Genomic DNA, 17,070 nt, shown 5'->3' with positions numbered 1-17,070 from the left:
TTTCCCACCACAGGCTCCTCCCACCTCCCCCATCCCTGCTCAGAACCGAAGCCCAGCCTCGCCGGGCCGGAAAACTCCTGGGTGAGGACACAAGGACCCTGGTGCCCGTTTTCCCGTGTGGTTCCCCCTCCCCAGAGCTGCCCCCGCACCTGATTTCCGGTTGACCTGGTTCTGTGGAATGATGATCTGGCAGGAGTTGGCGTCGTTGGTGTTCTTGATGGGGTGGCTCAGGATGCAGATGACCCGGATCACCTGGCCCACCTTGGTCACGCGGTCGGACACGTAGCTGGGGTCGCAGATGAGCTGTTTGCAGCGAGCCACCTGGGACAGGGGGGGGACACGGGACACCAGGACACCTCACAACTCCCTTTTCCAGGAACTGTTTAACAGCTGACCCACCTGGAGCCCCCCCAGGCCACCCACACTCGGTCACATCACTCCGTGGTGTGGGTTGTCACCTCCACTCCCACATTTCCACCCCGAGGGGACATGTCACCAAGAGCTCAGCTGCCCCCCCGAGTGCCTGCTCCGGTCAGGAGCACATGGAGAACTTCCAAGGGCTCACAGCATTCCCAGTTTTGTGTCTCCAGGTGGGGAAGCAGCTGCAGGAAGGCCACGTGCCAGCTGCTGAAGGGCAGAGGTGGGTGTCCAGGTTAGACACAGGAACATGGAATAAATTCCTTCCTGATTTACTCAGTTATTCAAGGACAACCCTGCCAGGGCATGGATACTCCATCCCAAGCCCTGGAGAGGGGCTCTTGGATGGATCCTCCTCATGGGGACACCAACGTGCCTCGAGTGAGCTGGAGAACAGCACCAGCCCAGCAGGTCTGGCCCTTGGGAAAACAGGGTTTCTACTGCAACTGTTCAATCTATGGCCAAAAGGTTCAGTTTTTAGGGGAAACATGGAGGGTAGGGAGTAAGGAATGAATCGAAGGGACTGTACCTCCCCTTCAGACTTCACCCCGACCACTTTGCCGTTCTCGATCACGATCTCCTCGATGGGCTTGTTGAGCATGTAGGTGCCTCCATAGATAGCGCTGAGCCTGCAGGGGGAAACTTCCACAGCTCCAGGGTGGGTTTAACCCCCCTCAGCCCCTTCCACACCTCCAGGGTGGGTTTAACCCCCCTCAGCCCCTTCCACAGCTCCAGGGTTGGGTTTAACCCCCCTCAGCCCCTTCCACACCTCCAGGGTTGGGTTTAACTCCCCTCAGCCCCTTCCACACCTCCAGGGTGGGGTTTAACTCCCCTCAGCCCCTTCCACAGCTCCAGGGTTGGGTTTAACTCCCCTCAGCCCCTTCCACACCTCCAGGGTCGGGTTTAACTCCCCTCAGCCCCTTCCACAGCTCCAGGGTTGGGTTTAACTCCCCTCAGCCCCTTCCACAGCTCCAGGGTGGGGCTGTGACCTGCTTCTGGATTAATCAAATGCTGGGAGCAACACCTCCGAAGTTACACTCTGAATATTGGAGTACAAAGGCCCGGAAATTTCCAGGCACAGCTACTGAGCGTCAGGAGTTCCTGGTTTTCAAAGCCTTGACCTTGAATGCCTTCAATGGATTTGATTTCTGAGTGTCCAGGGCCCTCTCCCTGAGTTCCTGATAGGAAGTCTGAGGTTGGCAAGGTACGAACAGCTGTAACTTCACATCTCACCACAAGCACAACCTCGTGTTCCTGTGCCAACGTAACTTCAGATTTCTGCACAAACCCAACTTCTTCTTTCTGTACAGCTGTAAATCTGTATTTTTGTACCAGCAACAGACCCTCCAAACCTCTGACTACTTTGAGAAACCCCAGCCAGGGGTCACTTAATGCTCCCAAGGCATCCTTCATTTTATTTGCAAGTGAGATTTTGACCTACACGTGAAAAATAAATAATTTTGGCAGTTGAGGCAAAGCATTTTTTACTGATGATTCTTTTGAAATATTCAACATTGACTGTGCTGTTTCTATTTTTTTTTTCCTCCCTGAATTTGGCTAGCAAAGCTGTGAACAGATCCTTCAAAAAATGAAACCTCACTAGGAATTTAGCCACATTTATGCATCTTTTTGCTCTAGAGAAGCCCTGCACAGACCTCCTGGACGGGCTGGATGATGCAAACCCGCATCTCCCACTGCCAGAAACCAGCCCAGGAGGAAGGAACCTCACAGGGAGGATTAGTTCTGGATTAAGGCAGTGAGAGAACCATTAATGACCTGAGTGTTTTGATGCTCTGGAAGCTCCAGGACTGACTCCCCACATCACAGAATCCCAGAATCAGCCGGGCTGGAAGGGATCTCTGAGCTCATCCAGCCCAACCCTTGATCCAACCCCGCCGTGGTTCCCAGCCCATGGCACTGATGCCACATCCAGTCTGTCCTTAAACACCTCCAGGGACGGAGAATCCCCCCCTTCCCTGGGCAGCCCATTCCAATGGCTGAGCACCCTCTCTGCAAAGAAATTCTTCCTGATATCCAACCTAAACCTCCCCTGGCACAGCTGAAGACCCAGCCCTCTTGTCTTGCTGATGGTTGCCTGGGAAAAGAGCCCAACCCCCCCCGGCTCCCCCCTCCTGGCAGGGAGTTGCAGAGAGTGAGGAGGTCTCCCCTGAGCCGCCTCCTCTCCAGGCTGAGCCCCCCCAGCTCCCTCAGCCTCTCCTCCCAGCACTTGGGCTCCAGTCCCTTCCCCAGCCTCGCTGCTCTTCTCTGCCCCTGCGCCAGCCCCTCCAGGGCCTTCCTGAGCTCAGGGCCCAGAGCTGGACACAGCACTCCAGGGGTGGCCTCCCCAGCGCCCAGCCCAGGGGCACAAGCCCTGCCCTGCTCCTGCTGCCACACTCTTCCTCAGCCAGCCCAGCAGCCCTTGGCCTTTTTGCCCCCCTGGCCACACTCGGGCTCCTCTTCAGCTCCCTGCCCAGCCCAACTCCCAGCTCCCTTCCTGCCTGGCTGCTCTCCAGCCCCTCTGGCCCAGCCTGCAGCTGCAGGGGCTTCTTGTGGCCAAAGGGCAGGACCCGGCCCTTGGCCTTGGGGAACCTCAGCCCCTTGCAATCAGCCCCTGGATCCAGCCTGGCCAGGGCCCTCTGCAGAGCCCTCCTGCCTTCCAGCACATCAACACTCCCCCAGCTTGGGGTCACCTGGAATGTGCTGGTGACAACCCCCTCCCAGCCACTCCCTGCACACACAGGATCCCGAGGGTGGACACAGGATCCGGGGTCAGCTCTCACCTGGCGAATCCCTGGGGCAGCTCTCCGAGCCCGTACAGGGGGTACAGGTAGGGGCTCTTCCCATACCGGGCCAGGGACTCGCTGTACAGCTTGATCCTGTTGATGGTCTCCTGGCAGGGCTGGTCCAAGTAGCTGAGGAGCACAGGGACATCCCTCAGGATGCTTCCCAAGCCAGCGCTTCCAGCGGGATACACCCCCGGAGCACTTCCCCCCCGGGGGTTTCCTTCCCCACCCTCCGGCTGCTGCTCCTGGGAGTCCCCTTTGGGGGATCATGGAGATGATTCGTTAACCCCGGGAATGCTCGAAGGTTCAACGGCTGCCCCAAATCCCAGGGCTGGGACTGGAATCCCAGGATTTGGGGTGGGAGTGACTCCGATCCTGGGATTCGGATTGGAAATGATTCCAAGCCCAGGATTTGGGGTGGAAGAGACTCCAGTCTCGGGATTTGGGGTGACTCTGATCCCAGGATTCAGGGTGGAAGTGACTCCGATCCCATTATTTGGGGTGGGAGTGACCCCGATCCCAGGATCCGGGGTGAAAGTGACTCCCATCCCGGGATTCGGGGTGGGAGTGACTCTGATCCCAGGATTTGGGGCGGGAGTGACTCCAATCCCAAGATTCAGGGCAAGAGTGACTCCAATCCCAGGATTCGGGGCAGGAGTGACTCCGATCCCGGGATTCAGGGCAGGAGTGACTCCAATCCCAGGATTCGGGGCAGGAGTGACTCCAATCCCAGGATTCGGGGCAGGAGTGACTCCAATCCCAGGATTCGGGGCAGGAGTGACTCTGATCCCGGGATTCAGGGTAGGAGTGACTCCGATCCCAGGATTTGGGGCGGGAGTGACTTCGACACCAGGATTCGGGGTGGGAGTGACTCCCATCCCGGGATTTGGGGTGGAAGTAACTCCAATCCCATGATTCAGGGCAGGAGTGACTCCAATCCTGGGATTTGGGGCGGGAGTGACTCTGATCCCGGGATTCAGGGCGGGAGTAACTTCAACGCTGGGATCTGGGCGGGAGTGACTCCGATCCCGGGATTCGGGGCGGGAGTGACTCTGATCCTGGGATTTGGGGTGGGAGTGACTCTGATCTCAGGATTCGGGGTGGGAGTGACTCTAATCCCAGGATTCGGGGTGGGAGTGACTCTAATCCCAGGATTCGGGGCGGGAGTGACTCTAATCCCAGGATTCGGGGCGGGAGTGACTCCGATCCCAGGATTCGGGGCGGGAGTGACTCCGCCGGCGGGATCACTCACTCGTCAGTCCTGTAGAGCGCGAGGGCGTGGCCGGTGAAGTCGATGACGTCCTGGCCCAGGTCGAACTTCTTGTACACGTCCCTCATGGTGGTTTTCTTGGGGTCGACGCCCTCGAAGGTCTTGGGGTCGTTCTCGTCGAAGTTGGCCACGTACACCAGGAACTTCCGGAACCGGCGCTTCTCAAACAGCCCCATTAAGCCTGAAAACGAGGGATTTGCTCAGGACTCTTGGAGACACCACGGGGCTTTTCTGTGGCCACACGGGGGGGAAGAACCGCTGAGGGTTTCACATGTGGAATCATGGAATGGTTTGGGTTGAAGGGACCTTAAAGACCATCTGGTCCCAACCCCAGGGACACCTCCCACTATCCCAGGTTGCTCCAACCTGGCCTTGGACACTTCCAGGGATCCAGGGGCAGCCACAGCTTCTCTGGGAAATCCATTCCAGTCCTTCCCCACCCTCCCAGTCAGCAATTCCTTCCCAATATCCCATCTAACTCTCCTTGAGCTTAAGCCCATCCCCCTTGTCCCATCACTTCCAACTTCAAACACGACACTGGACAGGGCAATTTATAATTTTTCCACAAACTGGGAGGCAAGACTGGACTCGCTGGAGCAGGAGGGTAGAGGCAGCACCCCCTGCTCCTGCCAGGATGAGTCTCTTGGGAGACCAAACAGGAACATCTGCCATGGACAAGGCTCAGACCTCCGGAGCCTTGACTGCAGGAGTCACTTTACCACGAGGCTTTTTAGAGGTGCCACTGAACACATCCCACACCTGGAGCTCCTGGAATGCCCTCCACCAGCTCCTAAAGGATTTCCTGAGCCACTGTGAACGAGCAGTGGTTTTATTGGGAAGAGGGGTGAAATTTAAGCAGGCAGCAATTAAGGTTTGAGTTGTAATTAGTCGCTCTAATTTGCCTGGGACGTTTTTCCACACGCACAATTCCAACAAGGATCCAACGTTAAGTCTTTATGGCAGAGCTGGGAGCACAAAACCCCAGAGGTAAAAACCTCTTATTCCACCAGATTCTCACCAGAGGGGCCACCGGAACAGGCAGCTCTGTTGGGAAGCTCCGAGACAAACTGCCACTCAAGGCTCAGGAAGCCCAAGGCTACAACTCCCAAGTGGTGTTTAAAGTCAAAGAGGTGCAGGAGAACCCTGAGGATGCTCCTTAAAACATGAGGAGCACCAAGAACGTCCCGAGAGGTGGGGTTTGCCTCTGTTTAGGGACAGGAGCCCCAGGAGGACACGAAGAAGGTGCAGCTACTCACTGGATGCCAGAGCTTCTGCCTCGGTGGAGGGGACTTTGTAGATCTTGCCCCCCTTGTAGACGAAGCTGCCCTCGATCACCTTGAAGTCCAAGTAACGAGTCACTTCTGTGTAGAGCAGCATCTTCACCAACTGACCTGCAGGAGGGTTTGGCACAGGTCAGACAGCTGGGCTGGAGCCAGAGCTGCTCCCAGGGCAGCCCTTCCAAACCCTTCCACGTTCAACTCCCGCAGCACACCAGAGGTGAGCTGGGACTAGAGCGACCAGGCCTTGCCTGGGATCTCTCTAACCCTGAGCCTGAGACTGGTACCACACAAGACATCCATGCCCTCATGCCCCAGGGATGAGATTCCAGCAAAAAGGGGTTGGGTTTTGGCAAAGGGACATCTGGGAGCCCAGGATCACTCACCGTTAGCCATCAGGAATTTTGGAATGAGGTCCACGTTCCAGTCTCTTCCCCGCCCCATGGATTCTGGTGGAGTCCCCGGGAGATTAAACCTTTTGTAGAGCTTTGGAGAGAGAGAGAGAGAGAGAGAACACAGAACTTATTGTAGCTCCCTGGGTGTCACTTCTCCCACACATGGACACACTTTCCACCCCCACGGCTCTCGGCCGAACACAAGCCCTTCAGAGCCGGTTTTTGGCCGGAGTTTCAGCTCCAGTTTGACTTCTGATGCAGCACACAAACACATACAGGAAGCTGGGACAGCGAGAACCAGGCAGAGTTATTCTGCTCTTCCAGTCTTTCTTCCTCCAAGGCTTAAAGTTTGGGAATTTGAAACCCGAGGAAGCAAAATACTGTGTAATGTGACATATCTTAGTCAATATTTACAGCTTAGTTGGGGTTTTAACACCCAGCTGTTGAGCATTACAGGTCTGGAGTGCTCCACGCTGGAATTCCAGCCGGGAATTCCAGAAAACAAGTGCTGTCTACAACCACAAACACACACACTGGTGTCTCCCCTACTATTAACACCATAAAACATCCTCGCTCCAAGGAAACCCTGGAGAGTTAATTACGTGGGAATCCACCCCTGGGATAACTGGGAATAAAGCCCCTTTTCCAACAGTGGGTGCCAGCTCCACACTTACATCTTCCAGGGGTGTAATGGATGCACTTTCCCCTCCATAGTAGGAGTTACGATCCATGTGAAGGACCTTCTTGCCGTTCACGGACATGATCCCGGAGAGGATGCATTCCTGCAGAAAGGAAGGGATGCAAGGGCCGTGTTAGTGCACTGGAGCCTCCTCCTTCCCAGTTTTCCTAAGGAAGAGCACGTTCAGGCAGCTGACTGCGTGCAGGCACCGGAAATATCCCATGGAAACAAACACTCTGGAATTCAGACACCTCTTGGAAGCAGATCAGCCCCTCGCCGGGTCTGTGTGCCCTGGGCGAGCCGACCAAGGGGTTAAAACTACACAGCCACCACCTCCACTGAGGAAATTCCTGGGAATTTCATGCATTTAGGGCAGACTTGGAAAACCTCTCCTCCTAAGCCACCACCTGTCAACTTAAGGACGAGGCAGCAGGAGCATGGAATCTTACTTGGACTTCTCCTCAAAACCTCAACCATTAATATTTGCCACGCTGGGACACGTGGGAGAACCAACAGCTTCTCTTTATCTATTTATAAAGAATAAATGGAGGCATTTGGCAGGTTTATCACCTCAGCAGAGGCCTTGCTATCCTTGCTCTGCATCCAGAGATCCCTTGGAGCAGCTGATCAGCTGCTGGGTCTGAGACTCAGCACAGAGCACACACACAAGCTGCGACCTGCAGAACCAGCCGAGGCCTCGCTAAATCCCCACCAAACACGGCTCTGGCATTCACAGCCAAAGAGCTTAAGGAAAACTTGAATGTCTGCATGCTTAGGACAGCTTAGCAGGGAGGTTTTACTGATCTTGCTCTGTCTCAGCTCCCCCCAAGAGCAGAACTACATGTGCAGCTGAGCTCTTGCTCACCATCAGCAAGGTCTAACTGGGAGGTCCCGGCCACATCTCACATCACGGGTGGGTCAACCTGGGCTACCGGAATGTTCCCTGCCTGGAAGGGGTGGGACTGGGTGGGCTTCAAGGTCCCTTCCAACCCCAACCATTCCATGATTCTGCATTCACCATTCAGCCTGTAAAACCCCCCCATGCAGCTGCTGGGAGATGCCACCACTCCCAGGAGTGGGGAAGATGTTCACTCACAGCTTGGCCCTCCTGGCAGAGATCCGTGTCTCCCTGAGATCCTTCACGTTCCCTCCACGAGCACCTTTCCCAGGACTCTCCTCCTGTGTCTTTCCCCCCCAACTGGGTTTCAGGAGCTTTATTTCCACCACAGCAACCCTGGCCAAGGCAGGTGTCGCTCGGTCACACGAGGCAAACCACAAACACCAGAAGTCTCCCGCCGCGTCTTGTTTACACGCCGCGTAAATCCCGACTCCAGGCAACCCTCGGTGTAAAGGAAGCTGTAAAATCATCTACAACTTCCCCAACCCCTCCCAAGGCAGCTTTGAGGGGGGGTTATTTGGTTCTGAAGGTGTGGGGGCGGTTGGCAGGGATTGCTGGCACGAGGGTTTGCTGTCCTGGCGCTTCCAGGTGGCCACGGGCAAACCTTCTCCGCTGGGACAGTAAGGCACTGCTGGCCAGTCTGTCACCCACCAGGGTGCCACCCTCATCCAGCCAAGGAGCTGAGGACAAAGCTGGAGCTGCCCAGTGCACGGCAAGGAATCCCTGGATGGCAAACACGGTGCCCACACGGCTCTGTGATCACCAGCTGGGTCGAGAAGAGCTGGCCACAGCACCTCCCACAAAACCTCCTCCCAGCACCTTCCACACAAGTCCTACAAGGCTCCTCCTGTTTTCCCACGCAGGCTGGAGCAAGCAGAGAGCCCCAAACCCTCTGCTAAGACACTCCTCAAGGCCTCCAAGGGCGAGGAACCGCGGGAGCGAGGGTGGCTGCGGGGTGTCAGCTCTGCTGTCACTGGTTAACCACGTGTGACGTGGGGCTGTCACACCAACTTCATCAGCTCCTCCCAGCCCTGGCCTCGGGCTCCCTGCTCCACCCTGGAACATCTCACCAGCTCTGCCAGATGGTGGCACAGGGCTCTGAGAGTGTCCACGCTGGAAGCCAACCAGGATTTCACACCAAATGAGTCTCAAAGGCAGGAGTTAAACCACAGCAGAAGTTCCAGTCGCTGCTCTGGCTGTCAGCTGATTTCCTGCCTCCATTTAACTTCAAAGCAGCCCTCGCTCCATCTTCCCAGTGATGCACACAGCCAGCCTGTATCCCTTCCTCAGGTTGGATTTGGGTACCAGCAGGAGATATAAGAGCCCTTAAGTACCTCCTCCATCTTCTTTCCTACCCATTAAACACCCCTACGGGCACTGAGGTGGAGATATCCCGCTCCTATTTCATCCAAGGCTCGTTAAACACGTCCCTTCCATCACCCAGCTCCTGCGGGGCCCCGGAGCGCTGGAATCCCACCCGGGCCTCTCACGAGCCATAAAACACACGGGGTGCACAATGGATTCATCCTCCCAGCTCAGCAGTTCCTTTGGAGCTCTCCCCGGCCGCTGGAACCGCTGGATCTGTGTCCTGGTGTGGTTTGGGTGAGGAAAACAAGCGGCCTGGGCTGATGTGGGAAGGGCTGGGAAGGGTTTCAAGTAAAAAAGGGGAAGCGTCAGAGTTCAAATCTGGAGGGTTTTGGCTGAGTGTAAATATCAGCGTCAAGCAAACAGGAAGGCAGAGCAGCTGCTGGGAGCAGCACCAGGGCAGGGCAGGGAGAGCTCCGGGTATCCAGAGGGATGGATGGAATATGGTCTCCATGCAAAGGGACTGTAATCCAGAGCTCCACCAGGTCAGGTTCCGACAGCTCCCGGGAGCTCGCTGTGTCCCAGCCAATGGCAGAGCAAGTCCTGGCGTCTGCAGCACCACCCTGGCTGCTCAGATGGCTGGAGAGCACAGCACCAGGGAGAAAGGGGCACCGGGAATGTGGAGAGGGCACAAATCCATGGGAAAAAACAACAGGAGCGACTCGAAGGTACCGGTGCTTCCAGGCTTGTTTGAGAGCATCGGCTCTTCCCTCGTGAGCAGGGACCGGTTGTGAATGGACCTTCTGCAGGCAGGAGCCTTGAGGAATGGAGGGAGGCGAGGAGCTTTCCATGGATTGCCTCCAAGTAGGGCGGCAGTTCAGAGAGGCTCAGACAGACCGACGGAAACCCGAGCCAGCGCTGCTCCGTCTGAGGGCGGGACGGGGCACGGTCCCTCCGGCTCCCACAACGGGCTCTGCCACCACCGGGGCTCTTTCTTCGAAATCAGGGCCGGGCTGGGGCCAGTACATCACAGGATTTGGGGTTGGGAGGGACCTCTGGAGATCCTCTGGTCCAGGTGACACAGGAACTCGTCCGGTGGGTGCCCACCCATCACACGTTGGCTACATCTGTCGTGTCAGATTCCAGCATGATCCAGAGCTCTGCTCCTCCTACGACTGCCAAACAACCCCTCACTGCACCTGGACAAACCCCCTCAGCTCATCCTACAAACTGCCAAACAACCCCTCACTGCACCTGGACAAACCCCATAGCTCATCCTACAAACCCCTCACTGCACCAGGACAATCCTGAGTTCATCCTACAAACCCCTCACTGTACCTGGACAAACCCAAGCTCATCCTACAAACCCCTCACTGCCCCTGGACAAACCCAAGCTCATCCTACAAACCCCTCACTGCACCTGGACAACCCCCATAGCTCATCCTACAAACCCCTCACTGCACCAGGACAACCCCCATAGCTCCTCCTACGACTGCCAAACAACCCCTCACTGCACCTGGACAAACCCCATAGCTCATCCTACAAACTGCCAAAGCACCCCTCACTGCACCAGGAGAATCCCCTCAGCTCATCCTACAAACCCCTCACTGCACCAGGAGAATCCTAAGCTCACCCTACAACCCCCCCCCTGCCCCTGGAAAATCCTGAGCTCATCCTACAAATCCCTCACTGCACCTGAAGAATCCTGAGCTCATCCTACAAACCCCTCACTGCACCAGGAGAATCCCCTCAGCTCATCCTACAAACCCTTCACTGCCCCTGGACAACCCCAAGCTCATCCTACAAACCCTTCACTGCACCTGGACAATCCCCTCAGCTCATCCTACAAACCCCTCACTGCCCCTGGACAGCCCCAAGCTCATCCTACAAACCCTTCACTGCACCAGGAGAATCCCCTCAGCTCATCCTACAAACCCCTCACTGCCCCTGGACAATCCCTGAGCTACCAGAGGATGGTGAGTCCCCACTTGGTCCTCGCAGTCACTTGGAGGTGCTTTATTTCCACAAGGACTAAACATATCCCGACCCAGAGTGTGGTTCCTCTGCTCCCCCCGAAAGTGAATCTGCACCCCTGTGATGGATTTAAATAGCTTTAAGGCAGGGAGGCAGCTGGCAGGTAAGAAGCTTAGTTCAGCCTGCAAAGAGTGAAACCCCAGCAGGAATGCGGCGTTCACCTGCTGGGGCTGAACAGGATGGGCTGATTATCCCCAGAATTCAGGGAAAATAATCCATAAGGGAGAAGCACCGAGGGCAGAGAACGAACACCCCATCACGGGGCACAACACAACTCCCAAAGACCCCAGTGAGGAATTACCAAGCCACTTCCAGACCTCCAGACCCGAGAGGTGCAAATTAAGGTGAGCTGAAAAACCAAGTGTGAAAACCCAAACCCGAGGAGTTCTCCAGCCTGGGATCCCTGTGCCAGATTAAAACCTGCTTGTGCAGCAGGTCTGCAGGAAGATGATCCCTAATCCACAATGCCCAACACACATGACAAGCCTAATCAAGGGCCTTAAAGCTATTAGGACTCCAGCACCTTGGAGGAGCCATTCCCACCAGGAATGAGCCAGCTCTGGAGCAGGAAACACCTGCCCCCAGCACACAGGGGCTCAGGAGGAGCCCTGGAGTTAATCCCACCTCGTGGAAGTCGGAGGCTGTTGTATCAGCAGTAATTCAGGACTAAAAATGCACCAGGATTATTCCCCACCCCCCCAGGGGGCTCAGACACATCTCCAGGAGCTTGGCACTGCGAGGGGGTCTCTCATTAGCACGCAGAAGGGAAAAGCTGAAATAGTTGGAGCGCCAGTAATCCCAGTCCTAAAGCTGCCTTAGTCCCTCCCTGCTGCTTGAGGAAGAGATTAACACCTGAAATATTCGTGTTGCACTCCCAGATCCGCCCCAGCGGAATTCCCACGTGCGCTCAGCCCCACAGACCCAACCAGAACCACCAGGGCAGTGGGTGTGTTTGTGCTCTCCTACAAAGGCCCCAACGACTCCTTTTTCCCCTTTAAACCACCACCTGAACTCTCACTTGGGAAAGGGAAAGAAAATCCCCTCCAGAGCAGCAGCAGCAGAGGCACAACCTCAGGGCTACAACAGCGGCCTGGTGGGGCTCCAGGACCAGACTCCGCTCTGGGAACATCACCAGAACTTCCCTGACAGCTCAAGGCTCTTTGGAAAAGGAAAGAAACGACTGGAAGTGTTTCCACTTCCTTCTCCTTGGGAAACCTGACCAGGTTGCTGGGGGAGCAACCTTCAGGCTTCCAGCTGCCTCATCTGCCTGTGGAGGAGTCCTGCAGCCCAGCCTGACCCAGCTCCGCTCCAACACCACTTGCCAGCCACAGTGGATGAGCCAACACTGGGAATTTTAGGATGGGGAACATCCTGGCTGCACCAGGACCTCTGCTTTCCATTCTTTTTCCACAGCAGCTGCTCCAGAGCAGATGAAGCCCATCCTAATTAGTATTTCAGAGGGAAGGCCGGCACATCAGAAGGAAAATCGGGCGCCCCTGCACGTTCCCAGGCTCTGGAGTTTGGTCAGCACACCTCAAAATAAGGCCATAATTTATTCCTTTTAACTCAACTGCTGCTCATTAGCAGGAGCTTGTCTTAAAAGTGATTTCACAAGGGGCCTTTTGTCAAATTTACACTGGAATTTGTCAGTTTGAGATTAAGCCCCCGTGTTCACCAACCTGATACCCCGATCGCTCTAAAGCATAAATTACCATTTTAATGGAGCTCGGGTCTATTGGAGGCCCCTCCACTGGAAGCTCATAATTCACCTCCCCAAATTTTCCCGCTTTGCTGAGCCAGGGACAGGTTTTTAGGGCAGACTCCAGCTTTCCCTATCAAAGGGAAGAAGCTTCTTCCTCCTAAGCCTTCCAAAGGAAGAGCCTTGGGAGGGAGGAGTGAAAGCAACCAGGAAAGTTGGGTCTCCCCCACGGCAGCAGCCGGGAGGACGCTCCCACACTTTGCAGGTCTCCTTTGTGCCACATCCCAGGTTTGTTCCCGTTCTTCCCAACCCCAAAAGAGGGGGACGAGAACCCAGCTGTGCCCTGTGCCAGCAGCCCCATCAATCCCAAAACGACAGGAGGAAAACTCGTGGATTCCAATTTAATCCCCACCCCGAGGGGGGAAGTGGGGGAAACCCCACAGACATCCCTTTGTCCGGGCACCTTTCCTGGCTCAAAGCCGGGAACAAAAGCAGGAAGGGCCGTTTCACAGCGAGGAAAACCTTCTCCTCCACCATATCGGCTTCTCTTCCCCCCCTTTCCTCAAACAATGCCTCGTGTTTGTAACCTGCGATCCGCCCTCCCGCGGCATCTCCCGGGGCTCCAGGGACGCAGGAAGCGGGAGGATCCTCCAGCAGAGCTCGGGAGCAGCGGCACTGCCATGTTTTTTCTCCCTGCGGCGCGGGCTGCATCCTCCACAATAGGACAAAGCCCCTCCACGGCTCATCCCCCTCCCCGCGCCGCGCCCCCGTCAGCTGTCAGCTCTCCTCAGGGAGCACCGCGATGAAGCAGGAAAAAGGGTTGTGGGGTTTTTTTTTTGGGGGGGGGGGGAATAAGGGAAATTTGACAGGCTCGCCAGCCTCTCCCATCCCCCTCCTGCTGCAGTCAGGGCTGGATGGAGCCGAAGGCTGCAAAGGCGGAGCGGGAACGGGGATGGAGAGGGGGGGATAACCGCGGCTGCCTCCACCCTGCACGGACCTGCAGCCACGGCGCGTTTAGGGGGGGTAGGAAGGATGCGTGAAGGGGAAAAAAAAATCGGATGATAACGTAGAACATAAAGGAAAGGCGATAAATCCCCGTCGGCGTTTTATTGTCCGAGTCCTCCCCCCCCGCCCCCCGCACTCCCTCCGCAAAACAACCGCATTTCCTGGGGCCCCCCGGGAGCTGGGGGGGGATCCAGGTGGATTGGGATCGGGGAAAGGGGGGGGATCCAGGTGGATTGGGATCGGGGAAAGGGGGGTATCCAGGTGGATTGGGATCGGGAAAGGGGGGTATCCAAACACGAGGGTGTGTTATGATCACGTAAAAACCCCACCTGGGGGGTCAGTGAGGGATGGGGGAGGAGAATCCAGGGTGGGATTGAAACTGGGGGGTGCTGTGGGAATTAATGATGGGGGAAAGGACCCCGGTGTCCTGGGGGAGGGGGTCCCACACACCAGAGCCCCGGGATAATACTGGGGATGGAGGGGGAGGAACCCAGACAGGGCTGGAATGAGGGGAGAAGGATCCAGGGTGGGATTGAAGGTGGGGGGTGCTGGGGGAATTAATGATGGGGGAAAGGATCCAGGGGGGGTCCTGGGGGGTCACACACCCCCAGGTAATATGGGGGATGGTTGGGGAGGAACCCAGAAAAGGTTGGAATGAGAAGGAAGGATCCAGGGTGGGATTGAAGGTGGGAGAATTAATGATGGGGGAAAGGATGCAGGGGGTCCAGGGGGGTCACACATCCCCAGGTAATATTGGGGATGGAGGGGGGAGGAACACAGGGTTGGAATGGAAGGGAAGGATCCAGGGTGGGATTGAAGGTGGGGGGTGCTGGGGGAATTAATGATGGGGAAAAGGATCCAGGGGGTCCTGGGGGGTCACACACACACAGGTAATATGGGGGATGCAGGGGGAGAAGGAACCCAGACAGGGTTGGAATAAGGAGGAAGGATCCAGGCTGGGATTGAAGGTGAGGGGTGCTGTGGGAATTAATGATGGGGGAAAGGATCCGGGGGGGGGTCACACATCCCCAGATAATATGGGGGATGGTGAGGGAGGAACCCAGACAGGGTTGGAATGAGGAGGAAGGATCCAGGGTGGGATTGAAGGTGGGAGGTGCTGTGGGAATTAATGATGGAGGAAAGGACCCAGAAGGTCCTGGGGGGTCACACATCCCCAGGTAATATTGGGGATGGGAGGAGGAAGGAACATGGGGTTGGAATGAGAAGGAAGGATCCAGGGTAGGATTGAAGGTGGGAGGTGCTGTGGGAATTAATGATGGGGGAAAGGACCCAGAAGGTCCTGGGGGGTCACACATCCCCAGGTAATATTGGGGATGGGAGGAGGAAGGAACATGGGGTTGGAATGAGAAGGAAGGATCCAGGGTAGGATTGAAGGTGGGAGGTGCTGTGGGAATTAATGATGGGGGAAAGGATGCAGGTGTCCTGAGGGGGTCACACATCCCCAGATAATATGGGGGATGGTTGGGGAGAAATCCAGACAGGGTTGGAATAAGGAGGAAGGATCCAGGCTGGGATTGAAGGTGAGGGGTGCTGTGGGAGTTAATGATGGGGGAAAGGATGCAGGGGGTCCTGGGAGGGGGTCATACATCTCCAGATAATATGGGGGATGGTTGGGGAGGAACCCAGACAGGGATGGAATGAGGGGAGAAGGATCCAGGGTAGGATTGAAGGTGGGGGGTGCTGTGAGAATTAATGATGGAGGAAAGGATCCAGGTGGTCTGGGAGGGGTCACACATCCCCAGATAATATGGGGGATGGAGGGGGGGCAAGGAACACAGGGCTGGAATGGGAGGGAAGGATCCAGGGTGGGATTGAAGGTGGGAGGTGCTGTGGGAATTAATGATGGGGGAAAGGATCCAGGGGGTCCTGGGAGGGGTCACACACCCCCAGGTAATATGGGGGATGGTTGGGGAGGAACCCAGAAAAGGTTGGAATGAGAAGGAAGGATCCAGGGTGGGATTGAAGGTGGGAGAATTAATGATGGGGGAAAGGATGCAGGGGGCCCGGGGGGGTCACACACCCCAGGTAATACTGGAGATGGGGGGGGGGGAGGAACACAGGGTTGGAATGGGAGGGAAGGATCCAGGGTGGGATTGAAGGTGGGGGGTGCTGGGAGAATTAGTGATGGAGAGAAGGACCAAGGGGGTCCCTGGGGGGTCACACACCCCCAGATAATATTGGGGATGGGGGGAGGAAGGAACCCAGACAAGGCTGGAATGAGGGGGGAAGGATTATGGGGTGAGGATGGGATTGAAGGTGGGGGCTACTGTGAGCATTAAGGATGGGGAAGGACCCCGGGGGTCCCGGGGGGTCCCACACACCAGACCCCGAGGGTAATATTGGGCAGAGGGAGGGGGCAGGGACGAGGACAGAGTTAAGGGGGAGCTCCGACGCAGAGGTCACAGCCGAAGAAAACGACCCGAATGGGGTGAGGGGGGCGATTATCAGCTGAGACACTGGCGAAGGGACCCGCCCCCGAGGGGGCACCGGGACCCCCGTGCCCGAGGCCGGGGGGCTCAGAGCCAAGCTGGGCAAGATAATCAGGTGATACCCACACGAAAGGACAGCGGGGCCGCGGTGGGTGAGGGATGGGGAGGGGGCTCAGCCGCAGGAGGCGAGGGATGGCGGGGGTTGGGGGAGGATGGGGGGGGGCGGCGGGGCGGGGCAGGGCGGCGGCCGCCCGCAGCAGGCCCGAGGCGCGAGCGGGCGGCGGCCGCTCCTCACCGTGAGGCCGGTGCCCAGCACGATCACGTCGTACTCCTCATTCATGGCGGCGCGGCGGTGTCGCGGCGGGTGTCTCCGGGCCGGGGGCTGAGGCGGAGCGGGCGCTGCGCGGGGGCCGCGGGAGCGCGAGAAAATGGAGCCGCCGCCGTGAGGGGACCGCGCCGGGGGGGGCGGGGCCGGGCCGCCCGCGCCCCGCCCACGCGCCTGCCAATCACCGCCCGGTCCGCCGTGCCATTGGCCGGCGGGGCTGTCAATCAAAGGGCGGGCGCGCGGCGGGTGTGGGCGGTGCTGCCACCGTGGTGGGGGGCGCGGCGCGCATGCGCAGTGCGGTCCCTCGCCCTCCTCGCCCGGGATCCGATCGGGGGGTCCCCAATTTTTTTGGGGGGGGGGGGGGGGGGGGAAATGCTGGGCAGTGTGTCTTGATTTGGGGAGTTTTCCTCGATTTAGGGGAGATCACCAGTTTGGGGGGGGGTCCTCAATTGGGGGGTCCTCTATTTGGGGAGGGGGGGGCGCTTACTTTAGGGGGGCTCCTCAATTTAGGGGGTCCTTAATTTAGGGGGAGT

General features: G+C 57.3%; 1 protein-coding gene across 1 annotated transcript; it reads right to left on the bottom strand.

Moving 5' to 3' along the window:
- Nucleotides 1–39: 39 nt before the first annotated feature.
- GDI2 (GDP dissociation inhibitor 2) lies at nt 40–16,679 on the bottom strand. Its single transcript, XM_039389371.1, has 8 exons — nt 16,508–16,679; nt 6,817–6,924; nt 6,134–6,233; nt 5,727–5,861; nt 4,453–4,651; nt 3,198–3,329; nt 947–1,046; nt 40–321 (listed from the first exon to the last, which is right to left on the bottom strand). Exons 1-8 carry the CDS (start codon nt 16,550–16,552, stop codon nt 40–42), a joined length of 1,101 nt encoding a protein of 366 aa, XP_039245305.1. The 5' UTR covers nt 16,553–16,679.
- Nucleotides 16,680–17,070: the final 391 nt, after the last annotated feature.

Source organism: Pipra filicauda, unplaced genomic scaffold (assembly GCF_003945595.2).
Source record: "Pipra filicauda isolate LSUMZ 115617 unplaced genomic scaffold, ASM394559v2 scaffold722_size180822_pilon, whole genome shotgun sequence".
NCBI lineage: Eukaryota > Metazoa > Chordata > Aves > Passeriformes > Pipridae > Pipra > Pipra filicauda.
The sequence above is the reverse complement of the archived record's forward strand: the minus strand, read 5'-3'. Positions and strand labels throughout refer to the sequence as shown.